The 17,181-nt window shown below is 41.9% G+C and overlaps 2 protein-coding genes across 4 annotated transcripts in view; both read right to left on the bottom strand.

Annotated features, from left to right (window-relative positions):
- Nucleotides 1-963: 963 nt before the first annotated feature.
- Nucleotides 964-6,118, bottom strand: LOC307031840 (kelch-like protein 41b). Its single transcript, XM_079669312.1, has 6 exons — nt 4,890-6,118; nt 3,905-4,062; nt 3,413-3,520; nt 2,305-2,490; nt 1,461-1,607; nt 964-1,376 (listed from the first exon to the last, which is right to left on the bottom strand). Exons 1-6 carry the CDS (start codon nt 5,979-5,981, stop codon nt 1,265-1,267), a joined length of 1,803 nt encoding a protein of 600 aa, XP_079525438.1. The 5' UTR covers nt 5,982-6,118; the 3' UTR covers nt 964-1,264.
- Nucleotides 6,119-8,192: 2,074 nt separating this feature from the next.
- Nucleotides 8,193-17,181, bottom strand: part of LOC307031837 (uncharacterized protein) — a 30,064-nt gene continuing 21,075 nt past the window's right edge. For all 3 annotated transcript variants that reach the window (XM_079669302.1, XM_079669303.1, XM_079669304.1), the window contains 14 exons: nt 17,016-17,084; nt 16,256-16,324; nt 15,818-15,886; nt 15,052-15,120; nt 14,643-14,711; nt 13,607-13,675; nt 13,428-13,496; nt 13,259-13,339; nt 13,071-13,106; nt 12,749-12,785; nt 12,034-12,591; nt 11,208-11,512; nt 10,942-11,134; nt 8,193-9,339 (listed from right to left, as the gene is read on the bottom strand). In XM_079669302.1, coding sequence (XP_079525428.1) covers nt 9,149-9,339; nt 10,942-11,134; nt 11,208-11,512; nt 12,034-12,591; nt 12,749-12,785; nt 13,071-13,106; nt 13,259-13,339; nt 13,428-13,496; nt 13,607-13,675; nt 14,643-14,711; nt 15,052-15,120; nt 15,818-15,886; nt 16,256-16,324; nt 17,016-17,084 — 1,884 coding nt within the window. In that variant the 3' untranslated portion in view covers nt 8,193-9,148. The remainder of the gene's footprint in view (nt 9,340-10,941; nt 11,135-11,207; nt 11,513-12,033; nt 12,592-12,748; nt 12,786-13,070; nt 13,107-13,258; nt 13,340-13,427; nt 13,497-13,606; nt 13,676-14,642; nt 14,712-15,051; nt 15,121-15,817; nt 15,887-16,255; nt 16,325-17,015; nt 17,085-17,181) is intronic.

Raw genomic sequence — 17,181 nt, 5'->3', positions numbered from 1 at the left:
TATATTCTGAAAGTTCAACAACAATACATTGTTCTCTTGCAAAGTGGAATAAGTTTTACCCTGGTTTGTTTAGCAAGTATAAACAAAAAAGCTGCAAGGGCCAGAGAAAATATTTCGCACCAGGGCCAATAAGAACTATATTGGCAACTTTTTTTTCTTAGATTTTGAATGCCACTGACCTGGCTGGCATTGGCAGACTGGACCAAAACAACGAGCGAAAAGGTGGATGATAATCGATTATTGATGAGAGGCTCTCCTGCTAAAGTGTATTGACAGTGGACTTGAGATAAAGACTGTAACTACTGCCAACTAGCCTCACATGCCTTTGTTTGTTTATTGCTGCCAATTGAACTTTGGGCTACCTTTTAAACAGCAGCCTTTCCATTTTAAGTCCCACTTCATTTTATTTCATTAACTGTATTTCAGCTATTTCAAATCTCTTGATCGAGTTTCAAACATAGACCAGCACAGATCGACTTTCAGTCAAACAAGGTAGAAGAAAGTTAAACTATATTACCTTACATTTCTAGAGTTAATTATCCTCAACATACCAGTTGTACAAATATTTGTGAACAATGATTGTCTAAATGTGGTGAGAAATCCTTCAACCTGGTAATGTAAGTGTTAAATCAACGCTATGACAATGAGTCAGTGTGAATGTATTAAAAGGTCAATGAGAGGGGAAACTGTGGAGACATACTTTAACTTTTCCACTCACGTTTGACGGTTCCATTTCTCGAACATGCAGTGAAGTAACTCATGGACATGCTGACACAAATGAAGGTGGTGACATGTTTGAAGATTATTTTGTAGTGTTTAAATGTCAACACTTCACCTGCTATTAACCCAGTTCCACTTCTCTGTTTACCTGACGCTACAAAGAAGCTACAAATATACATCTCTTCTCTCGCTCCCTCGACGTGTCCCTTCTCTGTAGATCACACCGAATCAGAAAAAGAAGCAGAAGTTTACAAATGTTTATTTTACAAAAGAAAATGCTAGAAATGGTGTAAACAGAGTTCTATAGATCAATCTTAATTATGATGTCTTTTTTTTTTTTTTTTTTAATACTGTGGGAATAGTGCAGTCTTTCAAGAGAAACTGAGTGTTTATAGTAAAGAAAAATGAATGTCAAAGGTCAACTCGACACAGAAATGTGAGTGCAGAGGATGAGACGACTCGGAGGCAGCGCTGGGGGATGAGGCGGGTGTCAGGAGGTGTTGGTGGGGGGTTAGAAAGAAAGAAAGAAAGAAAGTGCTTCTGTCTACAGTTTGGGCATCCTGGCCGCGTTGAGGCTCATGGACACACAGGAGGAGCCGGCAGCGTAGCGCATCTCCCTCAGCATCCCGCTCCACTGCTTCTTATCCTCCTCATACCTAACAAAAAACAACACAGTCAGATCTCCAGATGCAACCAAGAAAAACACGTCAACTCTGGTCCCATAACTTGAGAAGACTTACTGCCAGACGTCAGTGACCTCAGTGGGAGCCACCTCGTTGTCCTCGTTCTGAACCATGGCGAAGCCGCCCACAGCGTACAGCGAGCCGCCGTTACTCAGAAGGTTAACAGAGCTCCTCTCCTGGGGGAACTCAGTGTAGGGCTCCCACCTGAGGAGAAGCAACACAAGGAGAAGGTCAGGCGTGAGATGGAGCTGTGCCACAGAGCAATTTCGTTTTTTGTGTGACTGAGATAAGGTAAGGCGTCGTATTTGGGAGCCAGAAAATAAAAATATTAAATAAATAAACAAGACATTCTTAAATAAATGATGAAAAATAAATATAGATGTCTTGATTTTATAATGGTGTTTCCCTTCACGTCAATTTGTGGTTTTAATGACAGATAATGATTCTTAGATAATTAAGTCCCCTCTGCTATTCTTTAGCTAGCGAGCTCAAATATTGCTACCAAAAGATGTTACTTAAATAATTAGTTAGCTCCTGGTAGCTATCAACAGTGTCAAAAATCATTTGGAATCCACCTAGTAGTGGCTAATGTAAATACGAAAGTTCACTAGGATTACCTTTGACATCAAATGACTGCACCTGTATCTACCTAGCTAGCAAGCTAAAGGGTTACCTTGTTAGCTTGGTGACATTTTGCCATTACTCATCAATGGCATTTAATCACAAGTTAAAATGTTTCATTTACATAACAAAACCTATTCCTATATTTATATAAATATGTGTATTTTGTAACTTTGAGGCTCCATAGAATGTGTTGGCTCTGAGAGAAATTAGTCCAAGGAAATAAATATGAGTTTCAACACAATTCCTCAACTAAGACCAGTTTCAACCCGAATCGTACTTGTTTGCTGCGAAGTCGTAGGCTTCACATGAAGCGATGAGCCCCTCCTCGTTGACCCCCCCAGCCACCAGGATCTGGTTGTTGTGGACAACGGACCCGAACATGGCTCTGGGGGTCGTCATGGACGCCATCTCCCTCCACTCTGCCTGCTTGTGGTTGTACACAAACACCTTGCTCAGGGCTTTGCTGTGGGGGAAAAGTAGGAAATAAGGTTTATTTCGAATACATTCTTTGTTAATGTGATTTTCAAGTGTTGGCTAAAATGGGACATTCCAGTAAATAACGATGAAAGTGTCTTCTTTACCCTTAATAAAAGTGATGGAAACTTGCTGCTTGATCAAGAATATAAAATCCATGAAAATATGTATGTTGTCCCAACTGGCGACAATTTGGTTCTCATAAAAGGATAAAATATCAAAACTCTGTTATCATAATTTCATAGTAAGAAATAAAGTGCCCTTTGCTGTAGAAAGATTGAGGGTGGTCTTTTTTGGAATGCCCAAAATGACGTCAATTTGGAAAAGGTCAAGATTGAAATTAAAACTGGAGCGAACAACCTCAGACAGGATACGGTTGTTCACCATAACATTACTTCTTGCTTTTTCCTGCTGATTGGCGTTTATGAATGTATTTACTTTATATTTGGAGTTTCTTTTATTTAAGGTGTTTTCTTCAGACATGCACACGAGCTTATTATTAGATAAAGTGTTAAATACTTGTTTGCTGTTCATGTATCACTGCTGAGTGTAATGGAAACAGCTAAGATTACAGACACGTTGTGTTCGGTGGTTCTGGAGAGCCTTTAATATCACTGCATTAATCAACAACAGGATCATTATTTTCTATTATGGTAATATTTCACATAGATTACACTGTAGCAGGCTAATTGCTGTCTATGAAGGAAGTGCCATGCAGCCCTGCAGTCTGGCAGTATGATGGACCACAAACAGCTGCGGCTCACAGAGTAAGGTCACACGCACAGACACACACACACAGACACAGACAAACACACACACACACACACACACACACACACACACACACACACACACACACACACACAGACACACACACACACACACACACACACACACACATATACACTCACTTGTCATCAGTCTTTCCACCAATGCAGTAGACCAGTCCTTTGTGGGAGATGACAGCATGGCCGTGGATCTTCAGAGGAAGCTTTTTGGTCTCACTCCACTTCATTTTTCTGAAGAATTCATATTTAAAAGTTACACTTTTACAATTTAGTTGTGCATTGATATTATGCTGCTCGTAATACAAAATGCTTAATTGTTACATGGGTGTTTTTAACATAGCCAAATCAATCTATTTTTGTGATAAAGATTAAAAGTTCAAAAAATAGTTAAACTTCAAGAAAAAAAAGCGCTAAGATTATTGAAGGAATCAATTAAGCAGGTGAGATCACACCAAAACACGATTTAAAAATAAATTAACACCATATGTATATTTTATATTTTTAAAGGAAGCAATATTGTCAACTTTCCTTAATTTAATTATCACCTTGAAACTCAACAACGTGAAAAGTAGGGCGACAAATAGAGAAAAAAGCAAACAATGCTTCAGAACTAACTCAATATCGAAGCACATGACAGTGTCCAGCGACTCGTTGCTCTGGAGGTCTTTTCCTGCCACGGCGAACAGCAGGTTGTCGCTCTCTCCGATGTTGAAGAGGCATCTTGGAGAAGGCATGGGCGGCAGGGCGACCCATTCAGAGATGAGGGGATCCAACTGCGGGAAATACATTAAAATGACCTCTTAGCACCCATTGTCTGTGTCTACATGTCCTGGTGAAGACAGGAATGGATCATCATACTGTAGTGTATCGAATATGCTTTAAAACGTATTAAAGCCTTTATCAAACCTTTAAGTATCTGTGTCACTTAGGCCTGATGAGCAACAAGATACATCTATTGTTCTCAGAAGATGTAACTATCCCAGTCATTCTAAGGGTCATTTAAAGGCAAAGCAGCTTTAGATGGTTAAGTAGGACTGTTTGTGAGCTAACACTACAGTTATTGATTTTCGTGGAAACTCACAATCTTCTAAGAAACTACAAACTGTGTTTTATCAAGAATAGTTGGACACGGTAATTTTAAGAATTTGACTTCTTGCCAAGAGTTTGAAGAGAATATTTATACCACCATCATGTCTTTACAATAAATAGTAAATATAGCCAGCAGGTGGTTAGCTTAGGTTAGCTCACAGACTGGTGGCAGGAGGAAATAGCTAGCCTGACTCTAAGTAAAGTCAAACACAATTATTTCTTAGAGCAGACTTACAGTTGTAGCTTATTAATTTACTTTTATCCTGATTATATATCTGTTTGATAAATAAAAAATGTAAAACTGACGGAGCCATGACATGCTAGCTGTTGCTCTCTGCTACCAGCACTTTTGGTTAGCTAAGCAAGCGGTCTACAAGCTTCATATTATTTAAACTCCTAGATAAGACAGTATGTGTTCCCGTCTGAAAGAAAGTGAATACGAATATTTCCAAAAGTGTCAAAAATATTTCCTAATTATTTTTAGTATCAAATGAAAGGAAAGCCTGGTTACCATGAAAAAGTAACATTGGAGGGGTAGATCTTTGTTTTCCTCATCCACAAACACTCCTCCAATGACGTAGAGCTGGTTCTTCTGTGACGCCAGGCTGACGTGGTTACGTGGCACCTGCTCCGACATGGCCGCCAGGAAGCACTCGTTCTCGTTGACATCATACGCCACCGATGCGGTATCATTAATCATGACGATGAATTCGCGTCCGTACATGCCTTGTCTTCGGTTGTCATTCAGGAAACCTGGGAAGGGGCTTTCCTCCTCCTCTCCTTCCTCCCCCTCCTTCTTCGCGGGTGTGTCTGGAAGTTTTCCCTTGAAGGCATCGCTGATGACCTGGAGCGTCTTCTGGAGCTCCGGGTCCGCCTTGATAATATCATCGGACTCTACTTTGTCTTGGAAGTACTTCTCCGGCAGCAGGCGGAAGCGGATGCAGTTGAAAGCATCCTTCAGGACCTTGACTCGCTCTTTGTCATAACGTACCCATGCCATGACCGCCTCGAACACCAGCTCCTCCTTCGCCACATTCAATGAGTCTCCGCCGATGACTGCGAACAGTTCGTGGGCCGCAAGCTTGAGGAACTCATCTTTGTTGTAAAGGAGTTCGAAGCGGTCTGCGACGTAGTTGCGTGCGGCCACAGCGAGTCTCGGACAGCTGATCACCAGGCCCATCCTGAAGATCGCCAAGCAGTTTCCCAGAGACAACTTCTTGAGAAGGTAGTTTACACAGACTGTAAAGACAGAAGGGATCTGGAATCTGTTGGCCACAGCAATTATATCCTGGACATTGTCATCGGTGAGGTCAATCTCGGCTGAGTAGAGGTACTGAATGACCATATCCAGGATGGAAGGATTGACTTCCTCCAGGACCACCTCCTTGGTGTTCTCCACCTCCTTCCCATCCTCTGTGAAGAAGATATCCCTGAAGTACGGGCTGCAGGCGGCCATGATGAGCCGATGGCAGGGGAAGCTTCTGTCGCCTACCTTCAGGGTGCAGTCCACAAACTTGTTCTCGTTAAGCAGCTCCTTCAGCCCATCCTGAAGCAGGGTGCTCTGAAACAGGCGCAGCTCTTCCTTGATGGCGTTGGGGTCCATGGTGTGTCACTGGGGGGTCTGCAGAGAGAGGAAGGAGACGGCGGCCACAGGTCCTTTTGGCAGTCGGTCCTGGCTGGAAAAGGGAGAGCAGAGAAAAGGGTCCCCGAGTGAAGACCCTGCAATTCAATCCCGTCCCCCTCTAAATATAGCTCCCTCTGCCTCCTTCAGCTTTAGTGGAATCTGACTGGGCCAAGTCACGGCGCACTACAGGCCTCGGCTCGAGCAGCTGCTGTCACAGACTGAAAGAAGCAACTGGCTGCTCAGGCTGGGGATCTGCCATCATGATTCAGCTCCCAAAGTGTCATATGGCCGACTAACAGCAGAAACAATGCTGTCAAAACCCTGGAATAGCTCGCCACAAGCTGCACATATGACCGAGAGGTGGTTTAGAGCAGACGCTGTCACTTTCAAAAATATATGAATGAGATCATCATTTCATTTAAATCCGATTTCCATTCATTCATTTATTTACTTCCTTTATTCAGTCTGAAACAGCCAAACAACTGATTTAGTCTTTACTTTGCAATTCATATGCCGGGACTAAGCAACCGAGACAGTTGGTATCCATAATTACATCCCTATTACTGTCACTGATACAATTACAACCATTCCTTTACTTAAAACATTTTCAAAGCCTAATTTACCATCTTGTTATATCAACCAATATTTAAAATTCCCCTAACTTTCCATTTACAGTCATAAAAAAGAAAAGCAGCAGATACCACATTTGAATCAGCAAATTGGGGCCGAAGCGTGATCTAAATGGTTGCTAAATTATGTGTTTTTCGACACATAGTCCACAAATCGTCTAATTTTTAAAGTCATGTTGACATGTTGTTTGCTTTTACCTCTATAATATCTTATTTCTTACCATTTATTTTTCATTTCATACTTTCTTCTAGTACTTCACAGTTTGTTCCTTCGCTGAATCATTTGCAACATTTCCTGAAAGAGACAAAGTCAAAACAAAATCTACTCTCTTTTTTTCTTATATTTTCACAGCATGGCATTATTTAAGTGAGATTGAAGAGCACACACACATTGTGCTAAAAATGGATCAGTAAAGTTTGTGTGTAGCAGCTGGGTGCAAAAACAGGTGACACACACACACACACACACACACACACCACACACACACACACACACACACACACACACACACACACACACACACACACACACACACACACACACACACACACACACACACACACACACACACACACACCTGTCCTCCAATCAGCATGAATCTTGCTTTTCCCTGTGGGGATTCCAGCTGTTTGCTTGTGTGCGTTTGTGTGTGTGTGTGTGTGTGTGTGTGTGTGTGTGTGTGTGTGTGTGTGTGTATGTTTCTCTGTGACTTTGTGTGTGTGTTGCTCTGCAGTTAAACCTTTTAAAACAAACCTCAATCAATCAATAATGTGAGTGCTGAAAATATTTACTATTAAAAATAAATGGTGTCAATTTCCTTACAGACATACATTTGAGAACAAAATGGTAGAAAGGCAATCACTGATGTGTCTGGATCAATGGGATCTTCTATTGTTGAGTCTTGTTTCTGTGGCCTGATAAAGTGTGAGGAGTGTGTAGAGTTAGGTAACATTTCTCCCGTGGGCAGCACTAAAGATAGATCATACTACACCACTTGTCAAGGAGTGTCTAACGGGTAATTTAAGCAGAAGGGGAGAGCAGATTGTCTGATGGGTAAAGAAACGTTTTCTTCTATTGATTTTTGTAAAATATTTAGGGACTGTATGTAAATGATCGGGGTGAACCCTATGTTGCTGATGAAGACATATTTCACCTCTTTGCTGTCAAATGCATTGTGTCCACCATTATCTATTTGTTCTACTGCATTAATCTAAACCTTTCTGCATAGAATATAAGCCGTTTGTGTTGGGTTCATTGTAAAATGGCTGTGATTTAATGCGATTTTCTGCATTGGTGTAATTTAATGTTTCATTGTAGCTGGTAAACAATAATGATTTTCCATTTTGTCAAATTGTCCATGAATTGAAAATGCATGCACAGAGCTGATCGGATTATAAAAATATCAGACATTGAACAGCCACAATCAACATGTCGCCAATTGGAATACACTTGGATCAAAATACAGTCTTACTTTTTATAACTGTTATCATGTTAAATGTATACTTCAAATAATTTTCATACGGTCCCTTAATATGAATGTGAGCTTTCGCACATACTGTATTAGTTTGGATCAGATTTATTTGAATGTTTGACATCAAATGTTGAACATGTAACAGTACAATATGGATGTATACAGTACAGATGGGTAATATAGTGACACACCAACAATGGAAGTACAGTCATAGTATGTTGTACTGTGGTAACACTTCAGTGACATGAGCATGTTACCCAGTAGAGGGCAGTGTGTGTGTGTGTGTGTGTGTGTGTGTGTGTGTGTGTGTGTGTGTGTGTGTGTGTGTGTGTGTGTGTGTGTGTGTGTGTGTGTGTGTGTGTTGATCAGTTTACTGCTTTAACAAATATAAGCAGTAATAAGTACAAAAATCACATTTTAATTCAACAAACAAAACACATTCAAATGCACAGTTATTCCATGAAGTTACAGAGCATCAGTCATTTATATAAAAGGACAACATACATGTTATTGATATAAGTAATGAGAGGCTTCATTTGTGTGTTATTGGCTCTTGCGGTTATGCACTAAAAAGGACCTACATTTAATTTTTGGAGTAAAGAAATGAACGGCTACACTACACTATTGTGGCACATTGATTTCTGGTAGCAGAGGATTTACTGGTCAGTCATTTTTTTCACAATCTTTGCAGCCCTCACAAACATGATCATGTCCGAGAGGTGTGGGGATCCCTGGAAAAAGAACACACACAGTGAAGCTCATCTGTATTCCTGAGTAGGAGCGCTGGACTATCTCCTGCGTTAGATGCTGAGATAAAAAAAAAAAACGGAGGTATCTGTCAAAATGGGATCTCTTTCACTATAATTACAGGAAGATGATTTTACAATGAGTTAAACAGGAAGAGGCCCACAGACGTAACAGGGATATAGAACGTCAGTGTAAATGCAGAAACTACACAACCCCATGAAAAATAGCTGGTGTTAGCTGCCTCTCCTACAGCAGATGTTTGGCAGATGTTAACATTGAAGGGATGAGTCACCAGATATCAGGCGATGATCACACACGTCCTCTTGCACTCGTCCTCCGTGTCAAAGCGGTTCTTGTTGCCGTTGCAGCCTCCGTACCAGAACTGAGCGCAGGCGTTGGCCTGCTTGTCGTAGTACCATCGGATGTTGTAGTCTCGACACGTGCCCTGGTCCAGAACCAGGCCGCAGCGAGGGTCCAGCGGCACTCTCTCTGCAGGAAGACGAGCAGAGTCTAGCAAATCATCCTCACTGCATCAAAAATAATTGGCCTCTCTGCTCCTCACCTGTAGACCTCATTACTGAGCGTCAATCAGAAAGCACTTATCATAACCGCAGTCCCCTGCTACCACATGCATCATGGGCAGATCAGGCACAGACATGCCCCCCCCCCCCTCTCACCTATTGTCCTGTATTTTTAAACATTCATATTTCTTGTCTCGAGTATTTTTCTCACAGTGGTTTTCTTCAAGACAATAACCTTATAGCTTGAGGTTCATAAAACGAGCTCATAAATCTGAACATATTAAAACACACCGCCATTGGGCAGAGAAAGAACGCCCATCACACAAACACTGACGGCTTTTCCATTAGCCATCGCGCGTTTCTTTAGTAATGTATGATTATCAGGGAGTAACTGAACAGTGTACATATGACCCTGATAACAATAAAGCAGAAATTCCTAATGGGTTTTATAGATGCAATTACTAATAAAATGCCCTGTTGAAATCATCCAGAAGACTGTCAATCACGTTTTATAATTGGAAAGAATTAAGTTATTTAATTGAGCCAGAACTCATGGTCAATTATTCCTTATTCTTCGTGCAAAAACATGAGCTTACCTGAAGTCTGGGTGTTAGTTATATCTCAGTCTCTGTGTCAGGAGGAGCATGTTGAACAGCAGCTCAAAGTTATCTGTACCAATGACTCAGGGGTGCCCACACTCTTTCAGCTTGGGAGCTACTTTTAAAATGACCAAGCCCAAAAGATCTACCTACAGGTAGACTGCCCAATCTGTGTCGCGAGCGCGAGGGGGGTGAGGCCCCCTCATAACTGCATGAACCTGTATGGCACAATACAACTCAGACTGGCTCACCTGTATGTCAATCAAGTGGCAAATGCCATAGTAAGGATGGATGATAGGCTAACTTAAAAAAATAAAAAATAAAACGTAATGGGCACCCCTGATTCAGAGGAACGCCAAAGAAAATCTCTCCTCACTTGGAAATGAGTTCCAGTTCTCTGATTTTCCAGTTGACTGTATCACGAACAGCCAGGAAAAGAACAGAATGAGTATATTGGAAGGATATCCAATGTGGTTTTTTAGTCTAGTTGAACCTTTGAGTACCAGTGAAATCCATTTTCTTCAGTCTCATGCAAACAAAACAAAAAAAGTAGAAATGTTTTTCTATTAGAAAAACAGGGATAATGAACTAATCTCCTTATAATCAGTGTAACATGCAGTACCTTAGAAATGCAGTAGGGATAGGGGTTTTGAATTCAACCACAGGTGCGGTTTATATTCAATCATTCAAATGTTTGTCTCAGGAATGATGCGGTTAAAAACACTCACGCTATGATTATAACACATCGCTTGTTTGATTATAATTAAAGCTAAAGGAATGATTTATTGTATTCCTGCTGCCTGAGGAGTCAACAACAGGAAGTTTCTTCACCTCTTTTCATTTGTTGCTAGTGTTTTTCTGTAATTACAAATAATTGTTTTGGAGCGCTCTCTTCTGTGCACAGGTATGTTAGTGTGTCATGTCTCTGCGTGCACTGGCTGTGCGAGAGAATGATGGAAAAGCATCTGTACCTTTGGGGAGAGCTGGCTTTACGCGCTCTATGGACACACCCGAGGACGATGTGGTTATTCTTGAGGAAGAAGATGATGAAGATGAGGAGGAGGAGGAGCCTCTCGTACTGGAGGATTCCTCTCCCTCTGAGGTGTTGCGGTTAAATGTGTCCCCGCGCTCGTTTCCAGTCAACACATACTGACTTCCTCCTCCCTGAGAGGGACAAAACCGGTGTTAACAGCTTCATAATGTTAATTACATATAATTATAGATGTATGTTCCTTACCTGTCCTGTGCTGGACCCTGTGCTGGACCCTGTGCTGGAACCTGTGCTGGACCCTGTGCTGGACCCTGTGCTGCCCTGCTGTTTGGAGTCTACCTGGACCCCTGTGTTGGTGCCAGTGTTACGCCCGCCCTGAACCTGCTGCTCAGTGGAAGGCTTGAAGGCATATCCTCCAATGGCGTACTTCCCGTTGTTTCCGTTCCTGTATCCGTTGTTCCCATTGCCGTTGTAGCCATTTGTTATTCTGTTATATATCAGGGCTCCATTCTCGTCCTCACAGAACTGGCTGACCAACTTGGATTCCAGCGCTAAGACAAAGACAGAGAGAGAGGAGGGGTCAGAGATACAGGAAGTGTTGTCTCGACATATTCTACACCTATTGGGATATAACAGCAGCATGGTTCTGGGGAGGGATCTGTTGGTAAGTCCACCATTTAAGTCCAGATCAAAGTATCTCAACAGCTATTGGATGGATTGCCAGTATATATATTGTACAGACATTCCTCTTTAGAACTAGGATGTTCACGTTTGTGGTTCTGCACGATTTGTTTTCAGAATATCGGATGGGGCCACTAGGATCTCTTGGTACAGGAAACTGGTTTTAAGCCTGGGTTATACATTATATCCAAGATTTCTAAGTAACACAAGGGGAACATTTGCGTCACACTTGGGCAGATTAAATCTCATAAAATAATTAAAACTATCTTAAGCATTTGGGTACTGGCATTTTTACCAGCATATACACAAATACCATTGAATGTATTAAGCTCATATCCTTCAAATTGAGGAATATAACACTGACACACCCTCAAAGACACATTTCTCTAACCTGGCAAAGTGTTGAAGTCGTCGATGAGGAACATGTGCTCGGTGTCGGGGTCCGAGGCGATCAGATTGAGCTCTCTCATGAATTCGGCCTGTGTCGGATCTGATGTGTTTACAATCCCCAGAGCGAACATCTCGATATTGGCGGCGTGAGCTTCTCGTACGGCCAGATCCAGCTTCACCGGCTCCCGCTTGTCCGTCTGCCCGTCAGTGATCACGATGGCCACTTTGCTGACCCCCACACGGGAGCTGTAGAACGCGTCCTGGGTGGCTTTACGGATGGCTGTCCCGGTGTAAGTGCCCTCTCCCATGTACGGGATGTTCCTGATGGCCTGCTTGATGTCCTGCTTGGTGTTGTAGCGGGCCAGGTTGAACACCAGCTTCACCTCCAGGCTGTACAGCACCAGGCCGATCCTGGTGGCGTTGCGGCCCACCGTGACGCGGTCCACCAGCGCCGCCACAAAGTCCTTGATGATCTCAAAGTTATCCGGGCCCACGCTCTCTGAGCTGTCGATGACAAACACCAGCTCCATGGGCCTCTCCTTACACTTGATCCCACATCCTGGAAGCACATCGACATATGAGATCATGGAGGAAGAGTTTACGCTGTGGAATCGGAGCTAATGATTTACAGATAAGATCAAACAGTGGCTTAGATTCAGAAACGTAATCTGTGCGGCTAGTCAATATGGAGAAGTGAGAAATATAAGTGACTTTACCACAGATCTCTTTGATCATTCGAATGATGTCGTCCCTCTGAAACAAATACACCAACGCAGTTTGAGTGTAGGAATACAAATAAACTGAAACTCAGTGTTCGAGTCATTCACCCTTTACTTTTGTAAGAATAGCAATATTATTAACACTTAATACTTCAGTTTACCATAAAAATCTAATTTGAACACGCAATGTTTTCAGTTGAAAGAAAGGGTATGACAAAAATGCATCTAATCTAAGTAACACTATCACAATACTCCCAAAGAGGCGTAACCGTACTAACATTATGTTACTGGAGAAAGCATAGAAAAAATAGAGACTCACAGTGAGGCCGGCTTCACCTTTGACACCAGAGCGGCCCTGAGAGGACACAAAACGTAGTTATAATACTCTCACATTTGCTTAGTTTCCACACATTTTAAATTCCATTTACGAGACAAAAGGCTAAGAGCATAATTATCTCAAAGCAATCAGAGTAAATGGACATATTGATGATATTGAGGGTCACTCACAGGCTGCCCTGCGTTTCCAGGGTCTCCCAGCTCTCCTTTGATTCCCTTCAGCCCCCTCTCCCCTCCAGATCCTCGGTCACCCTGTCACACATTAGAAAGCATAATATCAGCAGTCAGAACATATAAGTGCATAGAAGCATCAGTGCTCCTGGACCTCATGGTGACTCACTTTAGCTCCAGGAAAGCCTTCTCCAGGCAGCCCCCTCGGGCCTGTCACACCCTGGGACCCCTGCTCCCCCTGAAACAAACACATGAGTTACCTTCTCTGTGTGCATGGTAGTTAGAGACCTCTCAGATTAACATTAGAAATACATTGATTTCTATTTGTAAGGATAAACAATAACTTACCTTTGGTCCCTGAACTCCTTGTCCTTGTGGCCCTGTCGGCCCTGAGGGGCCAGGCCGCCCAGCGTTACCCTGCAGGACAGAGGATACATTGAGGGTCATATTGGAATGGACTTCATTCCATTTTCCTTATTTTATACAATTTCTATTAACATTCGACCACATATACCCCACTTGTATTAGGCCCCATTGACCTCTGTGTCTGAAAAGCTTGGTTAGGCAACATATTCTTTCAAAAATACCCCCAGCCTTCTATGAGAAAATGACCCTGCATGTCACCTAATGTATTGCCTCAGTACACATTTACCTAAAGAGTCAATTGTCTCAACAGCTAGTTTCACAATAGGTATAACAAACATTTTAACTTAGGTTTTTAATCTGTCGTCAAATGACATTTGAGCTTGATTTAGTTGCATGCAAGCAACAGTCCAGATTTAGCTGTTTTGTAATAAAAAGGCACATTTTCTTTCTTTATAAATACAACTTGAACTTGCTAGAGCGTGTTAGAGGCCACACCAGCGATGTATCACACATGTGTAACCACTAATTCCTCTTTCTTGAACAAATGTAGAACTCATTTGTGTGTTGGTTCTGATTCCCCAGATTTCAGCTGACTAGGCCTGCTTCTCATCACACACACACATGTCTGTGGAGATTCACGCTCTGCATTAATATGTCAGAGTGCTGCGGGAGAATCATGATAAATGCCCTGAACAAATGAACTGTCAGCTGTAGAATATATAAGACCCCTGTGTTTTGGAAGTTTTTTTTCAATCTGGAACGCTTTGACTACAAATATTCTCTGAAGACGTAATCCTTCAGAGAATATGACTCAATTTACCCAGTTGGTTGTCAAATACAATCACAGCAGGCTCTCTGCATAAGCTAACACGCTGCAATGTTGGCCTTGACTCACTTTGGCAGAAACAGAATACAAACAGTATTGTATGAGTTTTAAAAAGGTGGATGTGAAGTTCAAATGGAAATCATTTTAATTAAAACAACTGTCAAATCTGAAAAGTAGAAATTGCTGTGGTACCGGAGGTCCTTGGATGCCCTCGCCCAGAGGTCCTGGCAAACCTGGCAACCCTCGGTAACCGACATCCCCCTGCAGGAGAGAAAACACAGTGAAGATATGTGTAACACTTACAACACAGCAATTTAAAATCCATCAACAAATTAACTCCTGTGCTGTTCGAAATATTTCCCTTTAATTAGTTTTCTCAAACAAATGAGCACATCCTTCACTGGGATGATACTTTCACTCCAAGAACATTCAAATTGATCTTTGGCAATTGCTTTTCACTGCAGAGGTACATTTTGCCAAAGTATTAGCACAATATATTACACTGCGTATTGTCCTCCCAAAGAACCATTTGTTTCATAAAAGGCTAATACATCCTAATTTCCCCTTAGTCCCAAACTTGCACTAACTTTACAAACATCACCTTTGGTCCAGGGATGCCCACTCCTTCCTGTCCGGGTTCTCCTGTGAGTCCAGGCAGACCAGGAGGGCCCTATAACATGGAGGTAGAATACAATCTTAAGACAGGCTTACATTGAAAATGCGAAATTGAAAGATTACTTTGAAGTTTTAGCATTTCCACGGACTCCTTGAGAGATGGTGAAATTATTAAAGGAATAGTCATTTCGATAGGAAACTTGCATAGTCTACGGGACGTTCCAGGCAAGTAATAATTAAGTGTCAAATTGCGTAAACTGTTGTCTTTACATTTCAGTTTAGATTAAAGATAAAATGGATAACTTGTTTGAGCTTTAGGCACTGATTTCGTTGCATATGGAAAGAGCACGGCCAACTGTTTCTGCCTGTTGGAATCCGTATGCTAAGCTAAGATTCAGTTGGCTTCATTTTTGGTATCAATCTCATTGGCAATATAGTGATACATAAATATGCCTAATTCCAAAGATGTTGAAGTATCCCTTTAACTCTCTTCCCCAGTGAGTCATTCCAGTGCTTTGTATTGGCCCCATGTGTCTGCTTTTTATGGTCTAAATTAAGGAGAATGTACATGAGGGTCAGCTACCATAACTTTTGGCAATAAACGTTAATATATGTCTGGAACTGATAAGTAGATTAAGGGAGGGAAAAGAGAGATGTATGGCTGACTTAATGTCATGTCATGTGATGACTGATGGATGAACAGATTTATGAGTGGACGAATGGGAATGTCAGTGTGTATTTCAGCTCCTCACCGAGGGGCCGGGGAAGCCCTCTCCTTTGGGGCCGAATGGACCTGAAGGGCCAGAGTCTCCACGGTCCCCCTGCAGAACAAATCATTCATTCATCCAGGATACAAAGTGATTTACAGATCCGTGTTCAAAGAAGAGGAAGGAATGTGGAGGTGAATGGGCACATGTGCTATCTGCTGCTGTATAGTGAGTAAGTGTTGTGCAATACATCAAAACAGGGAAAGGTTAAATCTACGAAGTACGCTTTAACATTGAGTTCAGCACGACAGGACATCACCCCCTTTGTTCTGCCTGGATGCTGCTCAGCGATTACATTTACGTTATAATTGATCATTCCCCAGATGTGGAGTTTAGCTATGACATCATGCTTTAAGTGTTTGTGGTCATCCCATATTAACAAACACATTGTGTTTTGGAGCAGATGTTTACACTGAGTGTTACCTTTGGACCAGGAAGTCCGTAGCCAGTCTCACCGAGCGGACCAGGAGGACCACTCGAGCCAACATCACCCTGGAACAGACGTTACACATTCTTATTGAATTCAAATACTGGATCGTTTTCTCAATTACATAATTGTATCATCTAGAGAGCTACAGTTACTGTACCTTGGCAGATTGAGATTTTACAGGAGTTTAGCAAGAGTAACACGTGATTGTTTAAGACCGAATAAATATCACTTTGTAAACATTTAAAAGTTAGTAGGAGCTTTGCACTTGGTGTCTAGCCGCACTATATTTGCTTATGATGGATTTGTTTGTATCATGCACTCGCACAAGGATACACTATTACGGAGAGTAACCTAAACAAAACTCAGCGAAGAAGAAAAACAAGATCTAATAAAAAAAAGCAGGTTTACCTGGCCTCAAAGACATATAATGCGTTTGGGTGCCAAACATTTAATACACACATAAATCTATCTGTGTTTTTACAAGAAAACCACTATTACAAATACAAAATTGTCACGGATGGCAAGAGGTCTTTCAAATTGATTTGAAACTGCTTTAATATTTCACATTCAAATCGCTTAAACTACAGAGGAATGACTAATGCCAGTGTTATTTTGGTGAGGTGATGACCATCCTGCCCAAAAGAGGGAATGAGATATAAAAAGCTCCTGAAACATTTGAACTTAGTTTTAACACAAATATAATCACTTAAAAGCTTCCACAGTTTCTATTGTCACTGCAGTTGGTTGCGTTACCTTTGGCCCAGAGACGAAACGTCCTGGGGGCCCGGCTGAGCCCCCCCTGCCCTGCGCCCCTGGTTCTCCCTGATGAAGATTAATGCAAATCGTCAATTATCTTCTGCCATCATTCCTTTACATGTATACCCTTCCAAGAGGCCAAGGAAAGGGTCTCAATGCAAAT

This window comes from Notothenia rossii, assembly GCF_949606895.1.
Source record: "Notothenia rossii genome assembly, chromosome: 3".
NCBI lineage: Eukaryota > Metazoa > Chordata > Actinopteri > Perciformes > Nototheniidae > Notothenia > Notothenia rossii.
The sequence above is the reverse complement of the archived record's forward strand: the minus strand, read 5'-3'. Positions and strand labels throughout refer to the sequence as shown.

Excerpts from the sequence above, each read along its gene's own strand:
- LOC307031840 (XM_079669312.1), bottom strand. The coding sequence starts at position 5,981 with ATGGACCCCAACGCCATCAAGGAAGAGCTGCGCCTGTTTCAGAGCACC. Across the intron at positions 2,491-3,412 it reads GGTGGAAAGACTGATGACAA|CAAAGCCCTGAGCAAGGTGT; the intron begins GTGAGTGTATAT and ends TTTCCCCCACAG. Across the intron at positions 1,608-2,304 it reads TACGACTTCGCAGCAAACAA|GTGGGAGCCCTACACTGAGT; the intron begins GTACGATTCGGG and ends GCTTCTCCTCAG.